This window comes from Spea bombifrons, chromosome 6 (genome assembly GCF_027358695.1).
Source record: "Spea bombifrons isolate aSpeBom1 chromosome 6, aSpeBom1.2.pri, whole genome shotgun sequence".
NCBI classification, from domain to species: domain Eukaryota; kingdom Metazoa; phylum Chordata; class Amphibia; order Anura; family Pelobatidae; genus Spea; species Spea bombifrons.
The window spans coordinates 18,596,936-18,617,234 of record NC_071092.1 but is presented as its reverse complement, the minus strand read 5'-3'; the positions used below and the strand labels follow the sequence as shown (position 1 = coordinate 18,617,234).

At 41.0% G+C, this 20,299-nt stretch overlaps 1 protein-coding gene and 1 long non-coding RNA gene across 2 annotated transcripts in view; one reads left to right on the top strand and one right to left on the bottom strand.

Annotated features, from left to right (window-relative positions):
* The first annotated feature begins 805 nt into the window (after nucleotides 1-805).
* Nucleotides 806-19,649, top strand: LOC128500098 (uncharacterized). Its single transcript, XR_008354889.1, has 2 exons — nucleotides 806-921; nucleotides 19,549-19,649. It is a non-coding gene; the product is annotated as an uncharacterized LOC128500098 (long non-coding RNA).
* The window catches only part of LOC128500059 (protein shisa-9-like), a 133,363-nt gene continuing 128,039 nt past the window's right edge, over nucleotides 14,976-20,299 (bottom strand). The window contains exon 4 of the mRNA XM_053469085.1: nucleotides 14,976-15,337. Within this exon, the coding sequence (XP_053325060.1) occupies nucleotides 14,976-15,337 (362 nt within the window). The remainder of the gene's footprint in view (nucleotides 15,338-20,299) is intronic.

Genomic DNA, 20,299 nt, shown 5'->3' with positions numbered 1-20,299 from the left:
TTCTTTCTTTTTTCAACAAAACTTTACACTGAACACCACACAAACAAACACAGTGCTCCTTCTTGCAATAGTAATGAATATACTCTCCTTCTTTGCTTGTAACTCCTCACTTAGAGATATCACTTAGGAGATTCGCCCCAGCTCAGGATTCGCTTGTGTGTCCGAGCTAAATGCAACTGCAAAAGCCAAGCAGAACTCACAGAGAAGCCAAAGGCTATATAGCAATATAGCAATGGAGCAAGGAAAAAAATAAAATAAAAATATAAAAGCATTTTTAAACCAAATAAGAGGATGCTAGGCCTTCCTAGCTCCCCTCCACCTATGTTTTAACCGTTAAAAAGTTCAGACATTTAACTTGTTGTTAGGCACTAGACACAATATCGCTATTATACCATTTACATCAATGTGCTTGAGTTATCAACATTGTGTTTACCAACATGAACTTATTTGATTAGTTCTTCTTTTGTAATGAGCAGCAGGAAAGAGTTTGTATTGTAGAGTATATATATATATATATATATATATAATCTGTACGTTGACTTAAATCCATGGATCTCCCTAGGAAGGTGCTTTGTAGCTTTTGTGTCCCTTTAGTGGGAAAGTAAGGATCCTCACAGTCCCAGCCATACCACAGCTGCTCTTTTGGGAGAGGTAGAAAGTGTCCTCAGGCTTGCACACTGCACCCAGCTTGATGGTAACAGTGCTTCCTGTTTGTGTGAAAGGAGAAACGCTTTAACACTTTGAGTTCCAAATGGAATTGTAGTCCTTAGCGAAATTATGTCACTGAACCCCTTCGTGACAAAGGCTGATTTAACTTTTTGTACCCTTCGTGACAATGGCCGTTTTAACATTTCTGCGCTGCTCGTGTTTAGCTGTAATTTTCTTCTTTCCCGTTTACTGAACCCACACAAGTTATATATTGTTTTTTTCAGGACAAGAAGATGACATTGTTTTGATTGTATCATATTATTTACTATTAAAAAAGTATAAAATATGGTGAAAAATGTAGAAAAAAATGACTTTTTCTACTTTTTTAGTTGAAAAATCTTTTACTCATCTATAAAAGGTAATGAAAAACCTGCTAAATAAATTCTACTATTTGTCCTGAGTTTAGAAATACCCAATGTTTTTATGTTTTTTTGCTTTTTTCTACATGTTATGGGGCAATAAGTACAGGTAGCATTTTGCTATTTCAAAGCCATTTTTTCCAAATCTGGCAATTCTTCCCCCCATGTGCCATTTTGGGTATCTTTGAAGCAGGCCAATGCAATTTACCCCATCAAATCATATATTTTTGAAAACTAGACACTCCAGGGTATTTCAAATGCTAGTATTTTCACTCTTTATATGCACCATCTCTACCACCAGTCTTTGTCAAATTTTGCGGTAATCATTTTTTTGCATTTGTTTTTTCACACACATTTTATTTCAGGTATGAATAAACAGGTTCTGGTATATGTCACTATCATAAAACACCCCAATATGTGTTCAGCAACATCTCGTGAGTACAGCAATACCTCACATGAATGATTTTGCCTGGCTGTTTTGGGGACAAAGGGCCACATTTGGGGCATGCGCATTTTCAATGTTTAACTTTGGCGTTTGGCGATCAACTGCCCATGCCCTATTTGGTACATCTTTGAGCCGGGCCATTTCAGTGTGCCCAATAAAACCATATATTTTTGAAAACTAGACACCCCAGGGTATTTTAAATGCTGGTATTTTAACTCTTTGCATGCACACATTTTACCACCAGCATTTTTTCAAAGTTTGCAGTAGTATTTTTTTGTGTGTATTTTCTCGCACATACCTATTTTATGTATGAATTTACAGCTACTGGTATATGCCGCTGTCACACGACACCCCAATATGTGTTCAGCAACATCTCCTGAGTACAGTGATACCCCACATGCATGGGTTTGTCATTTTTTGGGAGAACTAAAAGGCCACATTTGGGATGTGTGCATTTTTCTAATTGGAAATTAGATGTGTGGCCATCCTTCCCCCCGTGTTAATTGGGACATTGTTGAACCCGGCCAATTCAATTTACCCCATCAGATCATACATTTTTTAAAAGACACCCCATGGGCATTTAATATGCCAGTATTTTAACTCTTTCCATGCGAGAATTGTTTTAAGCTAATGTGCTAATTTTAGGACTTGCTCACAAAAATATATTTTTATATATATATATATATTTTTTTTTTCCTTTTTTCCTTTTTTTTTTTTTTTTTACATTTTTTTCAACTTGAAATTATTTTTACATTTTACTGTTTTTTTTAACTATTTTTTTCTAATTATTATTAATTTTATTTTTTAATTTATCTTTACTAATCACACTGTGATTAGAAAGCTGGGCTCCATTGACTTGCATGGTTGAATGCAGTACCTGTATTCAACCTGCAAGTGGAGCCAGAGTTCTCTAGAGGGTCTGGAGACCTTCTAGCGAACGTTTTCATCTTTATTATTTTTAATTCCCCGGGCGGCCACCATCTTGCGGATGGCGAAGATCACTTGCAGCGGCGGCTGTGACCGCTCTCTGGAGCGGTCACAGCCCATCCTGGGGTAAGTGTTTGGTGTCGCTGAATGCCTCCTGATCGAGGCATTCCAGCGACACCATTTAAGTTTAGGAGGTGATCGTTGATCGCCTCCTAAACGCTTTTAAAACGGGCGTCCGCCGCCATACAATGTATGGCTCCAGTGCCAATCGTGGCGTTGCTGAATGCCTCGAGGTCAAGGCATTACAGCAACACCGTTTGGGTGCGGAAAGCGAACGTAGATGGCTTTCTGCACCCGTTTAAAGTCATGACAGTCCTGGCACGTCAATTGTCGTTAACCGTTCGTTTTCGGGTGACATGCCCGGACCGTCAATTGTCATTAAGGGGTTAAAGATTAACTTTTCGTTTTTCTTTCAACAAACTTGTAAACATGTAAATAATGAAAGGTCTTTGCTCACCTTACTTTGGTGGTCGTGTGACCCATTCTTTTGTAGCTTTTTTCATGTGGGGGACCTTGGCAGTGGTTAACCCTTTTGTTGCTGGATCAGATGCTTGTTCAGGGATAAGCTCCCATTCTTGCATTGCTAGTTTACGATCTTCAGGTGCCCAAAACGTGTGTGTTTTACCTCCTTTGGTCAATATAAGGCGGATTGGGTAGCCCCATTTATAAGGAATATCTTTGGATCTCAGTATCGATGTTAATTCAGAAAACTTTCGTCGTTGGGTTAACGTGTATTGCGACAGGTCAGGTAATAGTTGAATCTGATGAAACGGATCATCCATTTTCCCGATTAACCGCATTTTTTGCAGGATGGAATCTTTCACATCAAAAAAGTGAATATGGGTGATAACATCCCTGGGTACGTTTGTTTTAATATGTGGCGGTTTCGGAAGTCTGTGTAGTCTGTCTAGACGGATATCGGGTTGATCAATGTCCCCTAGTAATATGGCATATTATTTCGTCTGGAGCGGTCCTCCAAGTCACTCAATTTTAAACAAAGGGCCTCCATATCTGCCTGTAAAGCCTGCTGGGCATCAGCCACTGTATTGTGTGCGGGGGCAAATTCCTCCATTTTTTGTTCTAGGTGATTTGTCCGGTCACCTATATCTTGTATGTCTTTCTTTAGTGAATCTATCATTGCTGTCATGTCATTTTTTATTTGTATTCGTGTCGCATTTAAAGAAAGTTCCTGCTGTGAGGAGGACACACCCAATGTTGGAGAATGTGGATTTGAACGCTGCAAGGGATCCTTATTTACAGATGAATCCGAATCTTCATCTCCTTCCCTTGCTGCTGGCTTAGCACGTGTTGAGGCCTTTCTTCTGCTTCTTTACTCAAAAAAGGTAGGTAATTTGTTTGAAGACTGCTTCATCTTGTTCCCTGACATCTCCCACACATTTGAATTTAAGAATTATTCAGTTTGGTGGGGCTTTGTAACATTTAAAGAGCTTTTTTCTTGTTTGGGTGGAGAGGAGCTCTCAGCCAGAACTACCTACTCCATTGCTGTCCAGGCCACGCCCCTCAACTTTTATACCGTATTTGCTCGATTATAAGACGACCCTGATTATAAGACGACCCCCCAAAATCTGAATATTAACTTAGGAAAAAAAGAAAAAGCCTGAATATAAGACGACCCTAAAGGAAAAAAGTTTTACCAGTAAATGTTAATTCATGTAAACTATTTTTTTAATAAAAGCTATGATTGAGAAAAATATTTTTTTTGTTTTTATTTCCTTGTATTTTCCAACCTGTCCCCCAGTTACGCACATCTGCCCCCAGGCTTGCCACACCAATATGGCACTGTGGCCCATGATATGCCTTTTAACCCTCTATATGCCACTGTGCCCCATGGTATGCCTTTTGACCCCCTATGTGTCACTCTGCCTCCAGAAATGCCTTATACCCCTATATCCCATTCTGGCATTTAGGGGGTTAAAATGCATATTATGGGGCAGAGTGGCATATAGAGAGGTATAAGGCATTCCAGGAGGCAGAGTGGCATTAAGGGAGTTAAAAGTCATTGTATAGAGCACTCTGCCTTCAGAAATGCCTTATACCCTATACGCCACTCTGGCATTTAGGGGGTTAAAAGGCATATTATGGGGCAGAGTGGCATATAGGGAGGTATAAGGCATTTCAGGAGGCAGAGTGCTCTATTAAATGCCCCCTTAACGCCACTCTGCCTCTTGAAATGCCTTATACCTCCCTATATGCCACTCTGCCCCATAATATCGCGTAGACGTCAACCCGCTGCCCCGGCAATACAGCAGGAAGCACCGGTAAGTGTGTGTGTGTGTGTGGGGGGGGGTTAAATGTGTGGGGGGGTTAAATGTGTGGGGGGGGAGACAGGAGGATCCAGGTCCCCTGCAGCGGTGCGGGGGATCTGGATCTTAGTCTCATAATCAGACCTCTATTTGAGGTCTGATTAGAAGACGACCCCGATTAGAAGACGAGGGGTATTTTTCGGAGCATTTGCTCTGAAAAAAACCTTGTCTTATAATCGAGCAAATACGGTATTTTATAATATAAAATGTTTCTATTTTTCTATTTTTAATAAAATATATATATTTTTTAATATATTTTTAGTCTCTTACATTCACACACTTAATAAACTATATTTTATATATGAGAATATATTCATCACCCATAATAATAAACAGATATGGATGGGTTAATGTTACTCATGCTTTTTATTGGATGGATGGATGATATATATATATATATATATATATATATATATATATATATATATATATATATATATATAGAAATATATAAATAACACTTTCCTGGACCGGGATGCACCTGATGAAGCCGATTAGACTGGCGAAACGCGTAGTGCTTTACCTTTTTGGACCTTTGGAGACCTTGTTGGTGTGACTACCTCACACCCAAGAACCCGGAAACTATCGGCGCTCCTTTGTGAGAAGAGGAAAAGCTAACCGACCATGTGAACAGCTCCTCACCTTCTGGCTTTCGGGATTTTTTCAACACTTTTACATTGAGTTCGTCTCGTAAGCATATTCTTTTTACTGTCTGATTTCGTTATCGAATTGTATGGAGAACAATATGCGAAGACCTGGATTACTATTACTATCACTATTTTTATAAAATTTTGTTAATTTTTTTATTATATGTTACGCTATGTATGGTTCGTTTTGTTTGTTTTTCATGTAAATGAGCCATATCCACTTGCCTATATATATATATATATATATATATATATATATATATATATATATATATATTATACTATTTTAATACTCGAATCACTGGGTGTTATATACACATTCTTTTCTTGATTGATTTATCACTTCCAGCTCACCTACTCTCACTTGTTATTTGATTGCACCCCTACTATATACTAAGCCAGACACTGAAGTGGTAGGCCTACACCACATCAATGTTTGGCTTAGTATATAGTAATAGGAGTTATGCTGCATTATTGTCAATATCTGGCTCAATGTATAGTGATAGGTGTTATGCTGTACCACCGTCAAGTTTTGCCTCAGTATATAGTGATATGTGTTATGCTGTATCACCGTCAATGTTTGCCTCAGTATATAATGATAACAGTTATGCTATACCACCGTCAATGTCTGCGGCAGTATATAACGGTAGAAGCTATGCAGTTTTAAAGTGTGTGTGTGTGGGGGGGGTGCCACATCCAGGGGGATCATATTAGAATGGTTTAGAGTCTTTCCTGAGATTGCAATCACCCCAGGATTCAAGGCTGTAATATGTCCCCACCATTAGGAATATTGTAATAAATTATTAAGTAAAGTTGTTGATTTTAGTCTGCAAGGTTTATTAGCGTCATGGATTTAGTTCCTAATTGTATATTCTACTTCTAGAACTCTGGCGCATAGGTTTGGCGGCAGTTGTGCTAGTGTCCCCAATTAGAAGATTAGCAATAGAAATAGTAGGATTTTTATTAAAGTTCCATAAGGTGTATATAGGGCTGGTCCAATGTGTCTCCATGCCAAGTCAATATTGTTTTTATAAAAACAGCCTCTTTTCTGAGGAGAATTCAAATCCTGTGTGTTTAAGGTAACAACTTTAAATGACACCCTTAACATAGGTTAACAATTGAAAAATACAAATTAAACAAATCATTCATACCACATACAGTTATTCATTTCAAGGCTGACATCAATTCATATAGTTCACTTTACCTTTTACCGCAGCTGCCACAGGAAACATAAAAAGACGTGTGAACGAATAAGTTGTCACTTATATCTCAACCAAAGTAAGAGGGAAAAAAAGTGAATTATTTCAAAATATCATCAGATTTCATTTAGTCTATAAGTAGGAAAAAAAAAAGGTTCTATTTACCATGATTAAGTGGAATATCAAGTTAACTTGCTTTAATGCATCAAATCTTCACATATATATAAAATATTAATAAAGAGAGAAAAATGTGCAATGTCAATATACCAATTTCAAATGCTCATAATAATTCCATATGACATTACGGTGTGTTAAAGTATACCAATTTAAATTATTTATGATATATCAAGTCTATGTGGAACAAGGATAAAAAAAAACAAAGACTATTCATGTACTTTGTATTTCTTTAATAAATACATTTACATTACACACACACACCATACCTCCCAACATTTAAAAATGTGAAAGAGGGACACTTTTTTTTAATCGTTCTTGCGGAACTCATCAATACAATTGCACTTTACAATGCCTCGCAAATACGCTACATTTTTGTCAGCACAGTCAGGCTAGGTTTCCACTTGTTTTTTTTTTTGCTAAAAACGGCCATAATAACACAGATTCAGCCACACGGCGTTTTTTTAGTGAAAAAACGCTGCGGCCAGATGTTAGCTGTTCTTCCATAGGAAATCGCACAATGCCATATCCACTTGGCGTTTTTCTGTTTGGCGTTTTTTCAGTCCTCTTTGGCGTTTTTCTGCTTTTTTGGGCTCTGTTTTTTTCAAAATCGCAGCATGTTGACACTCTGGCGTTTTTTGCAAGGAAATCTTGGTGTTTTTCTCCAATAGAAGTCTATGGGAGAGAAAAAACGCCATGAAAAAGTCATGTGGGTTTTGCCTTGGTGTTTTTTATGGCGTTTTTTTCCACAGTTACAATGCAGAGGATGGACCCAGTATCTGTGTGTCCTACGAGAAATAGGCTGGAAACAAACAGTTTCACACAAAACAAAGTTCATATTGAACTTTACACCATTTGGAACAAACATGCCATTACAAATAAACATACCCGACGCATCAACTGGATCCTGCGTGCCAAAAGCAACAGCAAACAATTTGCACCAACTCTACCAAGGAAATGACATCAGGAGGGGGCAGATACTTGCCATTTATCCTAATCCCTTTTAGCTGGGTAACAATTCTAACGTGTAAAGGCTGGAAAAACTGCCTAAGGCAGGGCTCGACAAATCCCAGGCGCCAGGTCGCCATGGCGACAGAGAATTTTGTCCTGGCGCCTAGGTTTTGTCAGCCTCTTACATCCAGAAAAAATTGTGGATGTAAGAGGCTGAGTCACCACACGGGGGCGCTGCTGCTGCTGTCTGCCCAGGAGCCTGAGACCACTCCCACGGAGTGATCCTGTAGGCTGAAAACGCGGTTGCTGCAAAACCAGCAATCGTGTTTTCAGCTGCCACAGGCAGCTTCAGGGAAGGGGGCTGTGTGTTGATTAGGTCCCCACACAAGTGTGGGGACCTGACACAACACCCCCCAGCTGCCTGATTGCTCCATGAGAGCGACAGTGCAGCGTTAACCCCTTCAATGCCGCGGCATTTAGGGGTTAATTCCCGTTTTGTACGGGGCTCTGCTGCTGGTGGTCTGCCTGGAAGCCCAGGCAGACCAGCAACAGCAAAAACGAGCCCCCACAAGCCCTTTGATGATTCCTGTAGGCATGGAAGCCTACAGCAGTCATCAAAGACCCCCCCCCTGCAAAGGCTGGTCTATAGACCAGCAATTGCGTCCCAGCTGCCAGAGGCAGCTTCAGGGACAGGGGGAGAGGGCTCTTCGGTCTCCACATGAGTGTGGGGACCTGACACAACACCCCCCTGCTGCCTGAGAGCGACAGTGCAGCGTTAACCCCTTCAATGCCACAATTGTGTATGACACATTCGTGGCATTGCAGGGGTTAACATTTGTCCCCACAAGCTTGTGGGGACTAAATATCAGTCAATGCTGTGCTCCAATGGAACATCAGCATTGAAAGGGTTAAAAAAAAACAATAAAAAAAAACAGCACTGACCTGAAAGTCCAGGGTGCTTCCAGGTCAAATTCTGTGAGTTTAGTAAGTGGGCTGATGACCAGATCACTCCTAACCAACTGTTAGTTTAAAACAGGGCTCGACAAATCCCAGGCGCCAGGTCGAATTTTGCCCTGGCGCCTAGGAGTTTGTCAGCCTCTTACATCTGCAAAAAATTGCCCCCGCGTCACCACGCGGGGGCTCTGCTGCTGCTGTCTGCCCAGGAGTCTGGACAGACAGCACAGCCACTTCGAGCCCGCCCCCGGGCCTGAGATCACTCCCACGGAGTGAGCCTGTAGGCTGAGAACGTGGTTGCAGGAAAACCAGCAATCGTGTTTTCAGCTGCCACAGGCAGCTTCAGGGAAGGGGGTTGTGTGTTGATTGGGTCCCCACACAAGTGTGGGGACCTGACCCAACACCCCCCAGCTGCCTGATCGCTCCATGAGAGCGACAGGGCAGCGTTAACCCCTTCAATGCCGCGATCGCGGCATTTAGGGGTTAATTCCCGTTTTGCAAGGGGCTCTGCTGCTGGTGGTCTGCCTGGAAGCCCAGGCAGGCCAGCAACAGCAAAAACGAGCCCCCAAAAGACCTTTGATGACTCCTGTAGGCATGGAAGCCTACAGCAGTCATCAGAGAGACACCCCCCCCTGCAATGGCTGCTCTATAGACCAGCAATTGCGTCCCAGCTGCCAGAGGCAGCTTCAGGGACAGGGGGAGAGGGTTCTTCGGTCTCCACATGAGTGTGGAGAGCAGCCCCAACACCCCCCTTCTGCCTGATCGCTCCATGAGAGCGACAGTGCAGTGTTAACCCCTTCAATGCCACAAATGTGTATGACACATTCGTGGCATTGCAGGGGTTAACATTTGTCCCCAAAAGCTTGTGGGGACTAAATATCAGTCAATGCTGTGCTCCAATGGAACATCAGCATTGAAAGAGTTAAAAAAGAAAAAAGTCCAGGTCAAACGCTGTGAGTTTAGTAAGTGGGCTGATGATGATCAGATCTCTCCTGACCAACTGTTAGCTTTAAAAAAATCCTGGCTCCTAACTTTTTTAGCTGGCACCTAGATTCACAACAAACTTGTCAAGCCCTGTTTAAAAAAATCCTGGCTCCTAACTTTTTTACCTGGCGCCTAGATTCACAACAAATTTGTCAAGCCCTGGCCTAAGGTCAAAAAAGCAATTTCCACAGAAAGGCTAAAACGCCAGAAAAAACTCCAGAAAAAAACACCAAAACGCAGGTAAATGCAGTGGCAGTTTTCTCGGCATTTTTCTTGGCGTTTTTCATCAAGAAAATAACGCAGGACAAAAACCCAAGTGGAAACCTAGCCTCATGCATATTAAAAATAAAGAACACATCGAATTCCCATGAGGATCAGCCAGACATACTACTTCCATGATGCTGGCTGAGCATCATGGGAAGTGCAGTCAACAGTAGATGTTAGCTGTGAATTACAATTCCCATGATGCTCAGCCAGCCAGGTGTCCACATGACTAGGCATCGTGGGAGTTTAAATTCACAACTAACACCTGTCATATCATCTGCTGTTAACTACAGTTCACATGGGGCTCAGCCAGACATACTGCTTCCATGATGCTGGCTGAGCATCATGGTTAGTGCAGTCAACAGTAAAGCTGCAGCCAGGTGTCCACCATAATGATGACTGAGTATCATTGGAAGAGTAGTCAACAACAGCCAGCAGAGATTTAATAAAAAAAGGCTAATGTTATCCTCCCTCCCAGGACCCTTGCACACTGTCTTTACACACACCTACCCATAAACACACATAAACACATACACTGTCCTTACACACACGTATACATACACTGCCCTTACACACATATACACATACACTGCCCTTACACACCTGTCCATACACACACACGCTGCCTTTACACATACATATACACATACACTGCTCTTACACATACCTGCTCATAAACACACATATACACATACACTGCCCTTACACACGCCTCTCCATACACACTGCCTTTACACACACCTGCCCATAAACATACATATACACGTACAGTGCCCTTACACACACACACATATAAACATACACTGCCCTTACACACACCTGCTCATAAACACACATATACACATACACTGTCCTTACACACACATATAAACATATACTGCCCTTACACACAACTGCCTTTACACACACATATACACGTGCATTGTGCTTACACACACATATACACATATACTGCCCTTACACACAGCTTACAAATACCTATACAGCTCTTACACACACCTGTCCATACACACACACAAGCTTACAAACACATACATTCATATATGCTGCCATTACACCCCTTTCTCCCCATCTCTTACCTCTTCCACCATCCTCCATTCTTCATCCTCCATCCTGTGGTGAGAGCGCGAGGCCTGTCACTTCTCCCTCTAGTAGGCTCAACATTAGGGAGCGTGAGGTCTGTCACTTCAGACCTTGCTTTACTGCTCCCTCATCCCTACGCGCAGGCTATTGCTGCAGAGCACAGGGATGACGTCATATCGTGATGAGGGAGCAGTAAAGCGAGGTCTGAAGTGACAGACCTCGCGACAGACAGATGGCTGTGTGCCAACCCCCCCCCCGCAGCTGCACCTGAGGTGAGAAGGGCACTGGCCTCACCCTAACTCTGCCCCTGCAAAGCAGGACACAGGTAGGGACAGCGGGACAGAGACCCCAAATCAGGACAGTTGGGGTGCATGCATACACTCCCCTCCCTATACGTCAATCATGGTGTGCTTCTGTCATTTTTACCCCACAAATTAGACTCTTTGCCTTTAGCCCACATACCTCTCATTGGGATTCTTCACACTATGCACATTATACTGTTCGATTATTTATATAAACTATAAGCCCTTAGCTGTAAAGTCTATTGCAAACATTTTCAACAACATTTTTTATACCAACCACCTTTGGTGTTTTATTTATCCTACTTATGCCACGTATTTTCAGTTCTCAGGTTTTTTTTAATTGCTTATTTTCTTTGTTTTTCCCTCCATAATGCTACATTTGAAAATTTAAAAAACAATAACACAATATACCAAAGTATTTAATACTTTTTAGGTGGGGTAACTGAAAAACTGTATTAGTATGACAGAAGAAAAACATCTAAGTATTTTTGCTAGTTGCTAGGAATTCAGAAGTATAAATAGAATAGTCCACGAACTTCTTTACCTGAGCAGTAATCTCATGTTTTTTCCAATTATTTAAGCCCGCAATTGCCACTGAGCTAGCTGTCCGCCGTTTACAGTTGAAGAATGATGCCCACGGTGGGGCCAGCATAGGCTATAGTGGGCCCCGACTGTTGTGCGGAGGAAGGGTAGGCTTTTTGGCAGGAAATGTGGGGTGGAGTTGGGGGTAGATTATATAAGTGGCTGTTTTTCCCGGGCTCAGGAACCATTCTTGTGGTTAGCTTACCTGGTTGTGTGTCTCACCCTCCCTCCCTTTATTTTGTTTGTTTGTTTGTTGGTTGGTTTGTGTTGTTTTGTCACAGTCTGTGGGGGGGGGGCAGCTTGCCAGGTATCCAGGGGGTTAATGTGGTTGTAAGTGAATTGTTGGTAACATCTCTTGGAAGGTTCTTGGCTGTCAGTGCTGGGAACCTTAGGTCAGGGTGGGGGCATCCAGGTATGTCCCTTCCTTAAGTAGTATTTGGTTATGTTACCTGGATTACTTGGCAAATTTGGTGTGTGCATTGTGTTTATTGTATATATTTACATGTTTGTGCTTTGAGTCATTGTCCTTGTTAACGCCTAGCCCGGAAAATCAAAGCTACAACAGTCGGTGTTTTCACGAAACGCATCCTGTTTTTTGGCGCCTGTCTGGCCAGACACAGCTTACTCAGTGGTAAGTATTATTTTTACTTTTATTGTTATATTGATCCTATTTTTTCTCCTATTATATTAACCCCTGTTGGGGCAGGTAGACTATCTCTGGGATTCATTATTTGTATGTATCTTTATATTTGTTTTTATTGATTGACTTTGGTATATTGTCTGTATTTTTTTTATATATTTATATATATATTTATACGTTTTTTTATTATTTGTATCTGTTTGTATTTATTAAAACAATTATTCTTATATTTATTCTAGCGCTGTCTGTTTGATATATATATATTATTAACACTATTTATTAGTGTGGGGGCTTTGTACCACTTTATATATGTAACACTTTTTACTTTGGGCCTGACATCCATCATAGTGTGTACACCCTGGCTGGCGCCTACAGGAGATCCTGGCCTCTGCATAGTGGAGAGTTAGGGGTTAATATGACCATTTGGCAGTGCCTCCACCTAGTAATTACTCCAGGGAATTACAGTGTAGTGTACTAGAACACATATATAACTCAAACACAAAGAATGTAAAGTTGTCAAACAGATGAACTCATGTATTAGTTTAGATCAGGAACCAACAGCATTTCAATAATATCAACAGGTATACAGCAAACAAAATATAGCTGAATCAAGCCCAGTTCAAATCACCTGCCTCCCCAAATAATTAGGAACCCAACCTTGTATAGTTATCAGTCCCCTGGGGTAACGTTGGTGCACATAGATGTTGGGGCCCTTGATGGAGGTAATACTTCCCTTGAAACGGGTAGTGATGGTCTCAATGCCTGTAACTAATCCTGAGTACCTTCCTCTGATATCTGGATCTGGTGCAGTCTGGCAGCTTTAGCTTCTGTAGGCCTTCTGCTGTATACTGGATTCAGTATTCCAACTGGAACCACATGGCAAGCTCACTGCAGCACATCTGCCTTCAGACACCTAGCAGCCTGACACAGGAATCAATCAGCTCCTCATAGCAGAGACTTGTGGGATCCTCAGCAACAGGGAAGGTACAGAGGTGCTTTTCTGTAGAGACCAAGTCACCCTTCCTTTTTTCCCCAGCTCAGCCACCTCCAGTCTCTCTCTCTCTACTCCCCAGGCAGTCTGGGGGAAAGACCTCACTTCCTATTGGTCCCAAGTCATGCCCAGTGCTCCAGTGATCACTCTATCTGCCCCGGAAGTCTGTATCTATGGTAACTGGAGGTATATAGATACCAGGGTTACATATATATATATATATATATATATATATATATATATGTATATATATATATATGTATGTAAGTGGGTTAAGCCGTATTAGTCCAGTAGACACAATGTAGCCCAATAAAAAAGGTATCACGACATACTCTGCAATAATCTGGTTTTTTTTACATTATATATATATATATATATATATATATACTTGTTCAAATTAAGCGCTGTATTTCTTTCGTTTTTACACTTTGGTGGCATAAGTAATAATTGGTATTTAACTTCTTTTCTTTTTCAAAATGGATCCTGCTAATTCCTAAGTGCTTCTTAGAGTACAGATAAGTTTATCCATGATTATGTAGATGCTCTACTATAAAAATGTATGGTTTAGGGATGTGCCAGGTACATTTAGAACCCTTACAGCAATATTTTCTCAACATTTAAAGATTTGATTGCGAGGCACACACAGTGATTGATACTTTTCTGGAGTGAATACCTACTCACATTTTTCTGCTTTAAATGTTTGACTTTCAGAAACCAAAGTTTTATGCAATCATGACAAGAGACAACCTGTACTGATAAAATCTTAAAGTTAATCTCAATAGATAGGTATATTTAAAGCTGACACCACTTTTCATGAGTATAATAAGAAGATGGTAGGTTTGATTGAATGAATTCATGAAGTGTGCACCATAACGGCAAATTACATTCTTATGTTAGCTCCCCTTATTAAATACAGTTTACAGATTGAATTTCCCCATGTAAATTTCAATTTTCTGGACCTTATCATGCTCTTTTATTTTCCACTTAAACTTGATTTAACAAAACACTAGCAATATCAGCCTACATAACGAAACTATGCTTAATGACTGAAACATTTGAAGGAGCATAAAAATCTAACCAACATTATAAATGAAAGTCCAGGTTTGGCTATTTTCCCCATAACATTTAAAATAATCTATAATGTGGAATATGGAATTATGATGTTTTAGCCCCAAATGTGAAAAGATGAGGTTTTAAGGAGACGTGTGAGGAGACATAAATGTCACACTGCATTACTGCAGTATATTATTCACCAGTATGAATGTTTCATGTACGTCATTCCCTTCATTTTGAGTTCAATTTTACTATTTGTTTTTCTCCCGGTTTTACTCAGCCGGAATATTATAATCATTTGGTGATGTTCAAAAGTTTATCCATCCTCTCAGACTGTGACCTCAGTCTTTCTGTTACTGGAGAAATGACACTTGGGTTTTTTACCATAGTGACCTTGTTGACTAAAAAGTTCAGGAAGCTTTTCAATGCTGTACTGCCTTTTGTTTGCATAGACATGCCTTTGGATATCATGATGACTTGTGTCCCATCCTTGAAATCCAGCACCAGCCAAAGGGTGTGTGTTGGTTTTAGCCACTTTTACCTTATTGGTTGACTTGGGCGAAATATAGGATGAGCTTTCAGGTAAAGAGGAGCTGCACTGGGCATTTAATCCTCCAGGTGGGTAGCTATTAGAAGGTCCAAAAACATCAACCACTTGGAATCTCTTGCAAACATCTTCATTTGTGTTTTCTGTAAATACAATTATAAATGGTTGAATGCAACAATACATACATAGACACTTTTCTTCTATTTATCCTAATCCCTCTAGACAAATAATCCAATCAGGTAGTACCACAGAAAACAAATTATATGAAATAATCTCCCAGAGCTAGAGAAGAGCATGTTAAGAGGATAGTTACCATTGTATTATTGATTCAGGTATTGTATTATTGATTCAGGTACTGGCATAACTTTAGGGGGCCTGGTGCGGGTCCTGTCTCCTTTATGTGTGAACATGGATGTGTGTATATGAGCATGGATGTGTAATTGTCTATGTGTGTGTGTGAGCATGGATGTGTAATTGCGTACGTGGGGTGGGATGGAGTGAGTATGAGTAAGTGTGTGTAATTTGTGTGTGTTTACATTTGTTGGAAGGGGGGCAAGGGGCAAAGAAGGCACAGACCAGTTGTGTATAAGCCGTGATAGCACAGACTACTTATTGAAGTTGGAGGGCCCAGAGCCATAGTTTCTAGTTACGCCCCTGGATTCAGGCTTTTCATGCATATAAATTATTTAGTTAAAACCATAAACACAGCTATGTGGATTCATGTTGTGTACTAAATTTAAAACTGTAAAATTATGAAGAAATGTATCAGTTCAATAGTAGTAGTCTAATATTTTTAAAAATGCTGTTTTTTTACTAAATTAGATTTCTTTTAAACTTAAGTTATACCTTTTATTAGTGAGATATTATATAAATATGAGGATATATTTGTAAAATATTTACTGTGCATGAACATGTTGAAACTTGTACTTGGAATTTAACAAATGGATGTTTTTATTAGATATTGCTTTTTATTTTGTTCGTATACTATGGAATTTCATGCTGTGGTTAATGAAATCACATAGTGGGGGCGGCTTACTGACCTCAGACTTCAGGAAGCCATCTGAAGTATTCTTCTTGTGGTGGAGGCAGGGACTGGCAAGCTTTATTTTATGAGAAGTGCTGTTAGGACTTAAGTATTCAGTATAGGCACTCAGTATTTGAACTTGGCCCACCTCAGGTGGCGTTGCTATTGCAGTCTGTGGGGAAGGTGGTAAACTGGATAAACCCAGTTAAACACAACTGGTTGGCCAAATAAAACCTTTTGACTGATGTCAGATATGATCATCAGAACAGATATGATGGTGATACCTTTTATTTGGCCAATTTCTAGTTGCAAATACTGGCCATATAGGTTTCTGTCCTGGCCTGATGGAGAGTAACACACCATACACAAAACCCCGTCACAAAACACAGGTACCCCAAATCTATGTACAAGTTCCACAGTCTTCAGATGGCAATTATAGAAAAAAAGCACTCTGTACCAGGGGGAAGAAGTAGCCCAAACAGACCCCTTGTACCGACTTCCCCATAAGTAGAACATATCATAGCAGTTTTCTCTTTCAGTCAGTATCAGTCATCAAGTGGGGAGAGTTTGGGGTTCAGTTGCGGTTACGTATGTTGGGATGCTGTGGTAACGTTGGACAGGAGAAGCTAAGAAAAGCTCTAAGTAATAAACTGTTATTGAATCAAGCTTTTGTTGGACATAATTCCGACAACAAGCATCTGGATTTCACCGTGGATAAAAAGAAAATAGATTCATTCTGTTACAGGACGTAACCCTAATGAGACAATGAGAGGTAAAACTGACATTCCAGCACTGGCAGAGTAAAAGAGATAAAGCATAACTCAGTTTCAACAAGCATATACAGTATCTCACAAAAGTGAGTACACCCCTCACATTTTTGTAAATATTTTATTATTTCTTTTCATGTGACAGCACTTAAGAAATGACACTCTGCTATAATGTAAGTAGTGAGTGTACAGTCTGTATAACAGTGTAAATTTGCTGTCCCCTCAAAATAACTCAACATACAGCCATGAATGTCTAAACCTTGGCAATAAAGGTGAGTACACCCCTAAGTGGAAATGTCCAAATTGGGCCCAATTAGCCATTTTCCCTCCCCGGTGTCATGTGAGTGTTACAAGGTCTCGGGTATGAATGGGGAGCAGGTGTGTTAAATTTGGTGTTATTGCTCTCACACTCTCTCATACTGGTCACTGAAGGATCTCTGAGGATCTGAAAAAAATAATTGTTGCTCTACATAATAATGGCCTAGGCTATAAGAAGATTGCCTAAAACTGAGCTGCAGCGGTTTCACAGGACAGGTTCCACTCAGAACAGGCCTTGCCATGGCTTTCAGGTAAAGAGGAGCTGCACTGGGCATTTAATCCTCCAGGTGGGTAGCTATTAGAAGGTCCAAAAACATCAACCACTCATTTTACAAATGAAGTTGAGTGCATGTGCTCAGCATCATATCCAGAGGTTGTCTTTGGTAAATAGACGTATGAGTGCTGCCAGTTGAAGGGGAGGCGGGTCAGCCTGACAATGCTCAGACCATATGCCGCACACTGCATCAAATTGGTCTGGATGGCTGTCATCCAAGAAGGAGGCCTCTTCTAAAGATGATGCACAAGAAAGCCTGCAAACTGTTTGCTGAAGACAAGCAGACTAAGGATGTCAGGGTCCGTGTACTGGACCCCGACGAAGTAGCTCACACGAGTACCCACTACACGCGGGTACCAGATCCCGCGACGTGTCTCCGGCATCCTCCTCCGTCTGCAGCCAGACTGCTTCTAAGCGTGTGCGCGCCCCCTACCCACTTTATCCGTCTCCAGACGGATACAGCAGAGTGCACGCTCGGTTGAAGTCACGCCCGGGGGCGGGGGGTCCTCTGAGCGGCAAGTTTAAAACTCAGCACTGAGGTGTACTCGGTTATTGTGCCGAGTTCCTGTTACTCCTGATATTCCGTGTACTGAACCTGGCTATTCCTGTGAATCTGCTGCCTTCTCCAATACTGACCTTGGCTACTAAACGGCGTTCCTGAATTTCTGTGTACCGAACCTGGCTATTGTATTACGGACTTGCTGTCTTTCTTTTACCCTGAACCCGGCTCGTGTACTATGCATAGGACTGGAAGAAAGGAGATTTAGACTAAAGCAGAGGAAAGGGTTTTTTAATAATAAAAAAGGATAATAAATAAGGATGTGGAATTCTCTGCCTGCAGAGGTAGTTTTATCGGAGTCTGGACAGATGTTTAAATAGCAACTGGATGGATACCTGGAAAAACATAATATTCGGGGATATAATCCAAGGAGAAATCTGACTGCCATTTTGGCGTCAAGAAGGAATTTTTTTCCCTGGTTAGTGCAAAATTGGAAAGAGCGAAACTGGGGTTTTTTTTTTTGCCTTCTTTTGTATCAACAGCAACAAATTAAAGATATAGGAAAGGCTGAACTTGATGGACGCATGTCTTTTTTCAGCCTATATAACTATGTAACTATGTGTACTGACCTCCCTCCATTTAGTGAATCTTCTCCTATTCCTGTGTGTTATCCTGCTTATCGGACTCTTCCTACCCAACCTTACGTATATCTTACAATAATAATTGAGCCAATATGGAGCCCGCAGGACTAACTGCCGCCATATCCACACTTACTCAGCAGATGACCGCTATGACTCGGTCCCTTCAAGATCTCCAAGCGAGTCAGAATCAGCTGAGACAACAAATGCATCTGATCCAGCTACAACAGAATGTTCCCGCTGAGCCAGCTGCTGCCCCTCCGGCTCCTCTCCTTGAAGGGGTCTCCACCTTGGAACCACAGGTTCCCCTTCTGGAAAGATTTTCGGGCGACCGCTCCAAGTACAGTTCCTTCATTACTTCATGCCAGATATTGTTTAATTTGAAGCCTAGGACCTATACCTCAGACTATGTAAAGGTCCACACCGTGATCTCCCTCCTGTTTGGCGAACCCCAAATGTGGGCTCACCACCTTCTCCACAGCCGAAGCGCTACCCTAGACTCCTGGCCTTCTTTTCGTCAGGCACTCGACACGCTTTACGATGACCCCTACAGGACATCCTCAGCTACCGCTGCCTTAAAGTCCGTCAAACAAGGGAGATGGCCTGTAGAGGACTATATAACGGAATTCAGGCGGCTGGCCCTCGAGTCTACCTGGAATGAGTCGGCCCTCCACGATCAATTCTGTTGGGGATTATCAAAGATTAACCCCTTCGAGACAAAGGCTGATTTTACTTTTTGTACCCTTTGTGACAATGGCCTTTTTAACATTTCTGCGCTGCTTGTGTTTAGGTGTAATTTTCTTCTTTCCCGTTTACTGAACCCACACACATTAGATATTGTTTTTTTCAGGACAAGAAGGGCTTTCTTTAGATGACATTGTTTTGATTGTATCATATTATTTACTATTAAAAAAATTATAAAATATGGTGAAAAATTTAGAAAAAAATGACTGTTTCTAACTTTTAGTTGAAAAATCTTTTACTCATCTATAAAAGGTAATGAAAAAACCTGCTAAATAGATTCTACTATTTGTCCTGAGTTTAGAAATACCCAATGTTTTTATGTTTTTTTGCTTTTTTCTACCCATTATGGGGCAATAAGTACAGGTAGCGTTTTGCTATTTCAAAGCCATTTTTTCCAAATCTGGTAATTCTTCCTCCCATGTGCCATTTCGGGTATCTTTGAAGCCGGCCAATGCAATTTACCCCATCAAGTCATATATTTTTGAAAACTAGACAGCCCAGGGTATTCCAAATGCTAGTATTTTAACTCTTTCCATGCACCATATCTACCACCAGTCTTTGTCAAACTTTATGGTAGTCATTTTTTTGCATTTGTTTTGTCATACACATTTTACTTCAGGTATGAATTAAAATGTTCTCGTTTATGTCACTATCACAAAACACCCCAATATGTGTTCAGCAACATCTCCTGAGCGCAGCGATACCCCACATGAATGATTTTGCCTGGCTGTTTGGGGGCAAAAGGGCCACATTTGGGGCATGCGCATTTTTCAATGTTGAACTTTGGCATTTGGGGATCCACTGCCCATGCCCTATTTGGTACATCTTTGAGCCGGGCCAT